At 53.5% G+C, this 8,183-nt stretch overlaps 1 protein-coding gene across 1 annotated transcript; it reads right to left on the bottom strand.

Moving 5' to 3' along the window:
- Nucleotides 1-115: 115 nt before the first annotated feature.
- IL27 (interleukin 27) lies at nt 116-4,603 on the bottom strand. The gene is made up of 5 exons (XM_054582820.1): nt 4,573-4,603; nt 2,349-2,521; nt 2,166-2,264; nt 1,131-1,289; nt 116-376 (listed from the first exon to the last, which is right to left on the bottom strand). The coding sequence occupies exons 1-5, from the start codon at nt 4,601-4,603 to the stop codon at nt 116-118; spliced, it is 723 nt and encodes a 240-aa protein (XP_054438795.1).
- Between the last annotated feature and the right edge of the window lie 3,580 nt (nt 4,604-8,183).

Below are 8,183 nucleotides of genomic sequence, written 5' to 3'. Positions count from 1 at the left end.
GAGGTTGGTAGAGTCCTGCCTTGTCTTAAGGCAGCGAGCTGGTGGCTGTCCTGTTGGCCCGGACTCCAGTCCTAGAATCCTAACCGGTGAGGGTAGGGGCTAATAAATCACTCCATCAGGCCTGGGAGCCAGCCAGCGTTGGACGCCCCAAGGCCTGGACTGGGGTCTTAGCCTGGGAAAGCAGCAGGAAGTCCCGCACAGCCCGAGACAAGACAAGCTCCAAGGAGTGTAGCAACTGGTAGGTGTAGAGGAGCTGGGGCCAGGACACCTGGGCTGACATCTGTGAGGGGCTGCCCAGAGTCCCTGGGAGTAGCCCTGTCCCCTCTTCCTCTTCTTCCTCCTGCTCCTCAGGGAGGTTGAATCCTGCAGCCAGCACCTGTGAGAAGAGGCCCATGGGTCAGAAAATGGTCAGGCTGAGATGTGGAGTTCATTTATATGCCCAGTTCAATACTTGTTCATTTATATGCCTAGTGGTGCCACATGACATCAGAGACCACAAGTCATGATTTCCCTGGACAACCCCTACTTCAGATCTTCCATTATGTCATCTCTTGTTGTCCTGCCTGCTTTTTTGGTTCAGAAAATGGAAGTCACAGAGCGAGTTGGTGCTCACGGAGGGAGCTGGCCTGTTCATCCAGGATTGCTCTGGGCATGTGGGGTTCTGGAAACTCCTCTCTTAAGGGTCATCTTAGGATCAGAAATGGGCGGAAAGGTGATGTAGCTAGCTTTCTGCTGCTTGCATTTTCGATTCTCCTTTCAGTAAAGGTAAAATTCTTATTTCCCTTTGAAATGTTCAGGAGGACCTGGTGATGTCAGAGGATGACAGGGAGAAGGGAACCAACTTTGTTGTTGGTCCTGTTGATGCCGGATGCTCTGCTGGGAGTTTCAGAGCTGTTCTCTCATTTAAGACCAACACCCCAAGAGAAGGCAGAGATTCAGCAGTTAGAGCCGGGGCCTGGTACAGCTACACACACTCACATGCTTCCACCTTTCACACATCCACACTCAGAGGCTCTGAAGCATCTTCTGCCAGACTTACCCCACCTGTGGGCTCAGGGGTATTTTAAAAAGGGAGCCAGTGACCCTCAGTTTCATCTCTGGGGGTTAAGGAGGATGGGCGGGCACTCTACCTGGAAGCGAAGATGCCGCTGCAAGTCTCGGAGATCCAACCTCATGGCCCACAGCTGCTTCCTCTCTGCACTGGTCCAGATTCCCTGGCTTCCCAGTCCTCCCAAGAGGGCTTGGAAGGGGCGAAGTGTCATGGAGAGGAAGAACAGCCGCTCTGGGTCCTGTGGAAGCAGCAGGAGGCAGTCAGGAAAGGTCAGCAGGCCAAAGATGACCCACTTCAAACCCAATCCCATGTCTTGTCAGGCCCCATTCCCGTCCCAAACTCCAATCCCCATTCCATCTGAATATCTGTTCTCATCCTCAACTTCATCTCCTTCTCTACTCCCTTCCTTCACTCATCATCATTGCAGTCTCCACTGTCTGTGACTTCTATCTTCTCTCGTTTCCCAGCCTCATGTTCAGCCCCATGCCCAAGCTCATGTCTAACCTCAACCCCATCTCCATTGTCTTGTCACTCTCTATGTATAACCCCATTTAACCCCATTCTATTCCTTTCTCCACCATCCCACCCTATTTCCATCTCCTCACTTGTTCTCTGCCTGTCTCCAACCTCTTTTCTATCCTTATTCCTATTCCTAATCCCAATGCCATCCCTCGTCCATATGTCTAGCTTCATTCTCATCATCTCCCTCTCTCTTCTCCAACTCCATCCCAACCCCATTCCATTCGCATCCTCACCAGTAATCCCCATCCCTTCTCCATCCTCTGCTTTGTTTTCACTTTCATCCCCAACCTTATTCCTATTCCAAGCCATTCTAATTTCTATTCCTGATCCCATTCTATTCCCATATCTACATTTTTCCATGCCCACTTCACTCTTCCCTTCTTCCTAACTCCATTTCTTTATTCAGCTTCATCTTTATATCCAATGACATACTCGATCTTATCCAGATTCTATCTTTCAATTTATCCCCAAATCCATCTTCAATTCAATCTCTGACTTCATTTCTAACCACCCAGCCCAGCCTTATTGCCAGTTCACCTGCCCCACCCCACCAGCCCCCCTCACCCTGCCTTCCCCACCCCCCACTACTCACAGAAAGAGTGCGCCAGGCCTGGAAGGTCAGGGAAACGTTAGGGAGCTGCTCTCCCAGGGGCAGGAGGTCCAGGTTCACTCCTGGCAGGTGAGATTCAGCCTGTAGGACAAGGTCTGTTAGAGGGGGCCAAAAGGGATTGAGGATCTGCCCATCCCCAGAGCCAGTTGCATTAGGGAAACTCACAAAACGGTGGGCCTGGGCCCGAACCTCGGAGAGCAGCTTCCTGGCAAGATGCAGGCTGAGCCTGAACTCCTCCTGCAACTCCTGCAGGCTCAGGGGCAGCCTCCCTGGGGGCCTGGGGAATCCCCAGACACCAGCTCGAGCCAGGAGCAGAAAGAGCAGCAAAAGGCTGAGCCCTGGAGAGATGGGGAGAGGGTAGGTGAGAATAGGACAGAGCTTGAGAAGAATTCGAGCTATGGACAGGCACTGCGTATCATCTCACTGACCCCTCAAAACTACTAATGAGTTGGAAGCTATTGACAACACCATATAGCATCTCTATGACTGAAAGAAAAGGGCCCTTCCCCCAGGCAGACACAGCCTTGCACAGAGTGCCCACGTTTGCAAGCAGATCTCCATCTGGATTTCACTACCCTGCAAACTCTCTTGGCCAAGTGTCTTTCAGTGAACTAACTGCACAACTCTGTGTGGCAGCCAGGGTGCTGTTAGTCTTCCCATTTTGCAGATGAGGAAAGTGAGGTTCGGGGAGGTTGACTTGCCAAGGTACGTAGACAGAGGGTGAGGAAATCAGGACTGGATTCCAGATCTGCCCCAAGGCAGATCCTGTGAGCTTCCCCCAGGGAACTCGGAGGAGGCAGCCACCTCCCCTGGAGCAGGCATACTCTGTTCTGCCAAGGGTTCCCTAAGCTTGACCAGGCGGCTCTGATGGCCCAAACTAGGACCCCAGGGGTGGCTGGCAATGCTGGAGTCTCTATCCCAGGGAGTCAGAAGGACAGATTGGTCCCCCCTCTACCAAGGTGAATGGGTCGCTCTGCAGTGAGGGAGAAACAAGGGATGCCAAGATGGGGAGGATGGCCTGGACCAATTGTGAAGCAGAACCTCTGTTTCTCATTTGGGTTGTTCCCTCGAGCAAGTCACCTCTTATTTCTGGGCCTGGGACTCCAATCTATAGAACGGGGAGTCGGACCAGCTGAGTTCTGAAAATGCTTCCTGCCCTGTGTTTCCTGAACAAAAGGAAGGGCGGGCAGTGGGGTGGGAGCTCTGGGAAGAGGACAGTGTTCTGCGGTTTCTCCCCCCGGGAGAGGAAATCTAGCAATCACCCGAGTTACACAATTCTCCTCAAAACACAAACCAAAACAGTCCCCGAAGCCTAAGTCTATTCCTGCCCACCTCCTCTCCATGCCTCTTCCCTGGCTGTTCTTGATCTCTAACCCCTGGGCTCTGCTCCTTTAAGTGTCTACTCAATCAAGACCAAGGGAGTTTCTGGGTAGGTCCGCTTTCCCCATGGACTTCCAGAGGTGGTGGGCAGTACCTGTCTCTCTAACTTCCAGGCTCCCTGATTTGGGGTCACTCTGGCATCCAGGGATCTTTGGGCAGACTGGGGTTCTTCCCAGATCTGTGTTGAGGGAGAGCAGTGCCCCAGGCCCTGGTGGATATCGTCCACTCAGAATTGAGCTGGGTCATTTGCCACCAACCCTCCACTTCCCGCTGGAGCTCTGGAGCCCCCAGGCCCTTCCCCTGGCTTCCCTCTAACCTCTGCAGACAATCCTGGGTCCTTGGCCCTGGCTTTTGACGGTTCTGTCCCCATCTTTTAGTCCTCAGTCCCTACTCTGACCCTACCATCTGCTCTGGTTCCAGCCTCTGAGTCCTTCAGTCACCGACCGTAGATTGGACCTCCTCCTGAACTTCAAACTATAGACCCTTGACCCAGTTAGGCTGCTGACTCCTTGGCCACAGTCCCCCGCCCCCCCGACTTGTGCCAGCTCTTCCTGCTGTTGTTCCCCTAGCCAGCCCCAGTTCTCGGCCAAGCTGTCCGGCCTCTGCTCATTCACTCCAACCACACCCTCCATTTATCTGCCAGGTTCTGGTCCTAGTCAACGCTCCTGTCCAACTCTCCTCATTCATACCAGTCAAGGCTTTCCACCCTCTGTTCAGCCCTAGCCAAACCACCAGCCCTCTATTCCTGCCCCTCATTCACGCCAGCCAATCTGTCTCATCCTCTGCCCAGCCCCTGCTGAACCACCACCTGTCTGTCCAGCCCCTCTTCCCTGTTCGTGCCGGCCTCACTCCCACCCTCCAGTTGGCTGTGTCCTGCATCTTTAGCCTCTGTCCAGTAGTTGCCCCTCGGCGCTTTGCCCCCGTCCACACCAGTCAAGCTCTCCCATCCTCTGTCCAGCCTCAACCAAGCCTCCCACCCCTCTTCCCTGAGCCCTGGCCCTAAACTCACGCCAGCCAAGGTCGCCTGCCTTCTGGCCCATGGCAGGGCCCAGCCTCTTTGATCAGCCATCTCCCGGGTCGGGGGTATCTTATACGGGGGCTGTGCCCGGTTTCACTTTCCGTCCTGCTTGTACTTTCAGCTTTGCTTTAACTCAGTCTTCCCTCCTCACCACCCCTTGCTAAAATGGGGAAATGTAATTTCCCTTCCCAGAGGGGGTGGGAGGTGTGGTGGGGGATGGCGGGAAGCTGGAGTTTCGGTCAATCCAAGCTGCTGACCCCTGCTGAGCTCCCAGGTCCAGTCTTCCTCTCAATTCCCTACTCTTGCGTGAGCCAGTCTGCTCTATTTGCTGGTAGGTCCCAGAGACTTGAATTCCCTCCTGTTTCTCTGCTTTGTCATTATCATTCTAGTGCCATCACCAGCCTACTGTCCTTGACAAGATGAATGAAATGCCAGGTAAAAAGATTGCCCATCAGAGGAGACTTGGGGGTCTTATTCTCTTCTGGTTTACTAGCTGGCTGAGCAAGGAAATACAAGAGAACTTGGGACTCACTGGGTAGCTGGGACAGGGCTCTGAGTGGGGCAGAGGGGCCTCAGTTGGGGCAGTCAAGGATCAGTCTATGGCCGGGGTAAGGGCTGGATGTGAAGGTTCATTTAGGGCCAAGAGCCCAGTCTTTCACCAGAGTCAGATCTTGAATTAGAGCTCATTCTATAATCAAGATCGGTACATAATGTAGAGTTGGACTCAGAGCTTTGTCTGGCGTCAACATCCTGGCTCTGTTTGGGGTCAGAGCTGTCAATGACCTGGGGGCTGTGCTTGGGGTGAAGTAGGGTTGGGCTCAGTCCAGTGAGGGCACAGAACTCGTGTCTGTGGTCAAGATTCTGACTGAGCCTGCAGCTCAGGTCAGGGCTCTGACTTGGGCTGGGATAAGAGCCCAGTTGCTGAGCAGGGTCAAGGCCCAGACTATGACCAGGTTGGGGCTGTGTGAAGTCGGGGTCAGGGCTCAGCCAGATTCCAGAATAGTCCTGGTGTTTCTGCTGTGGCAGGGTCGCATCAACCATTGATCTCCCTTCCAGCACAGCCCCACCCTAAGCCCCACCCTGGATTTCCCATCTTCAGGGAGAAGATGGGGGTTTCTTGGTCTTCCCCGAGGCCCATTGCTGCCACTTTCCTTTTGGGACGTGTGGGGTTTCCCTATTGGGTCCCTGCTGTGAGACAGAAACCAAGGGGGCTTCCCCTTCCTAAGCCCTGCCTGGGTAGCCTGGGACCAACGGCCAGGGAAGTACCAGCACCAACCAGAGAGCAATCCCAGAGGACTGCTGGAGGAGAAGGAAAAGGAAGACTGGCTGGCACCTGCCTAGCCCATACTGGTTTCCTTTGCAGTGTCCTCCTAGTGGTGGGTGGCAGCTCATTTCCCAACATCCCATGCACCTGGGACTCCCTGCGGAAGGGTCCTACACATCCTGGGGCTCATGGGGAGGACAGACAGAGGCCCTGGCTGTTTTTCCTCACATCCCCAAGTCTGGCCATCATCCTGGAGGCATGCCTACCCTGTTTATTCCCTGACCACAACCACTCCTGACTTCGCAAACCTTGAACCCCATCTGCTGCTCTCTGGCCACAACCTCCTGGCCCTCCCAACCTCCTCTTAGGGTTCCCTGAGACCTCCTGTTCCTTGCTGCTTCTCTGCCCTTCTTGATCTGGCTGGAGCTGACTCCTCCAGTCTCGCACCTCACTCACATTCGATTCCTGCTCCAGCCCCTGGAGTTTCATGCTTGAACATGATGAGCCGCCTCATACTTCTTTGCCTTTGCACAAGCTGGTCTCTGCCTAGAATGCCTTCGCTGTCTTCTCTGGAGTTCCCTTTCCTCCACCTTCTCTGTACCTATAATCCTTGTCACAGGCTTCCTCCTTGAATGACTTATTCTTTCCTCCCATAAAGCTTGTCTCCAAAGGACATCTAACGGTTGTTTATCTTGCTCAACCTAGCCTCACTCATACCGCTCCAGTCATGCTGGCCTCCTCATTGTTCCTAGAACATGCCAGCATGCTCCTCCCTCACAGCCTTTGAACTTGCTGTTCCTTCTGCCTTGAACATCCTTCTTCTAGATATTGGCAAAGCTTACTCTCCTTAAGGTGTCTGCTGAAATGTCACCTTCTCAAATAAGGTCTTCTCTGACCACCCTACTAAAAAATGCAACCCTGCCCCTGGCCCTCTCTATCCCCTTTCCTGCATTTTTTTCTATGTAGCATTTTAAATATATAATATTTTTAGATATTTAACATTTTCTCATTTGTTTTTGGTCTCTCTCCATGGACTAGGATATGGATTCCACAAGGGTGGGCATTTTTGCCTGTTTTGTGCACTGATGTATCCCCAGTAGCTAACAATAGCATGGTTGTAATAAACCATCCAACCAATCTGCCTTGTGCCACAAGTGCCTCACTGAGGCTCCGCTTGTGGCTGGCGACCTGTGAGTTGCCTCTATGGAGCAGCAGGCCTGGGACCAGCCTGAGCCCTGAGCTCTCGCTGCCAGCCTTCTCCCACTCTGGCCGAGGCTCCAGCCAGGTGCTGAGAGAGGTAAAGGGGGGACCTGTGCATGGCCCTGGGCTCATGGTCTTAGCACATCCTTGGCAAGAAGCCAGAGGGCTGGGGAGGGCAGTGCCAGCCTCTGTTCTTGTCCTTGGAGGATAGTCCTGGGCTCATCTCTGCCTACCTGGCCTCAGTTTCCAGAAGTCAATCTCGACTGGTGGGCTGAGGCTAGGGCTGAGGCCAGCAGGAAATGGAGAGATGTGGTGAGGGGTGAGAACTGCGGGAAAGGAAGCCAAGAACCCTGAGTTGTAGATTGCAGTGTGTCGCTAACCCTTCTGGTGACCTCAGGTGAGTCAGTAGCCTGCCCTGGACCTGTTTCCCCATTGAAAAGTGATAGCAGTTTTCAAATGCTGCCACTATGGTTGTGTAGAGAATTAAAATGTAGGTGATTTTTAAAAAGAGAAGAAGCACACATCAATTTTCTGATTATTTTTCAAGCCTTGACGTAGCTCTGATTCTCTGGGGCACTCCATGGGGTTGCATGGGAATCCTGAGCTCAGGAGACAGAAATTAGAAGCTTCAGATGTGACATCAGGATGGAATCAGGGAGGGAACATCTTATTCGAGGTCACCCCCGAGATCAGTGACAGAATGAAGACTGGAACTCAAGTCCCCCCTCTTCAGGTTGGGTTGGCGAGGGGAATCCCTGGGCCCTGTGATGTTGTCAGCTTTGAGGCTTGGAACTAATCCCTAGGTGAAACCAAGTTGGGCTTTGGTGAAGGCAGGAAGGCTGAGGGGGAGGGGGTGAGCTCCATTCTGCTGGAGCTGGGGCCACACCTGAGTCTCCCAAACAAAGGATGCGAGACCCTGAGGCTGGGCACCGCCCACTCCCTCCCAGGAGAGTGGGGCAGTGTGAGGCCTGGAGTCTCATGATTCCTGGATCTCTCTCCTGTTGTCCACATGCACCCAACCCTACAGCCCTTGTAGGATCTAACAGGATTTATTTCCACCCCTTCCCCCGCCCCACCTTTGTCCCTGGGAGGAGGGGCTTGGGGAGGGGAAACAGTCCCACCTCTCTTTTTCTTGTAA

Source organism: Pteronotus mesoamericanus, unplaced genomic scaffold (genome assembly GCF_021234165.1).
Source record: "Pteronotus mesoamericanus isolate MK-2021 breed Mesoamerican mustached bat unplaced genomic scaffold, CSHL_Meso_final contig_72, whole genome shotgun sequence".
Taxonomy (NCBI): Eukaryota; Metazoa; Chordata; class Mammalia; order Chiroptera; family Mormoopidae; genus Pteronotus; species Pteronotus mesoamericanus.
This window is presented reverse-complemented; position numbering and strand designations above follow the sequence as displayed.

What these genes read in the sequence shown, in the direction of transcription:
- IL27 (XM_054582820.1), bottom strand. Translation starts at nt 4,603, where the DNA reads ATGGGCCAGAAGGCAGGCGACCTTGGCTGGC. An exon ending in GGCAGGCGACCTTGGCTGGC is followed by an intron (nt 2,522 to 4,572) that starts GTGAGTTTAGGG and finishes CCATCTCTCCAG; the next exon opens with GGCTCAGCCTTTTGCTGCTC. An exon ending in GGGCCCAGGCCCACCGTTTT is followed by an intron (nt 2,265 to 2,348) that starts GTGAGTTTCCCT and finishes CTTGTCCTACAG; the next exon opens with GCTGAATCTCACCTGCCAGG.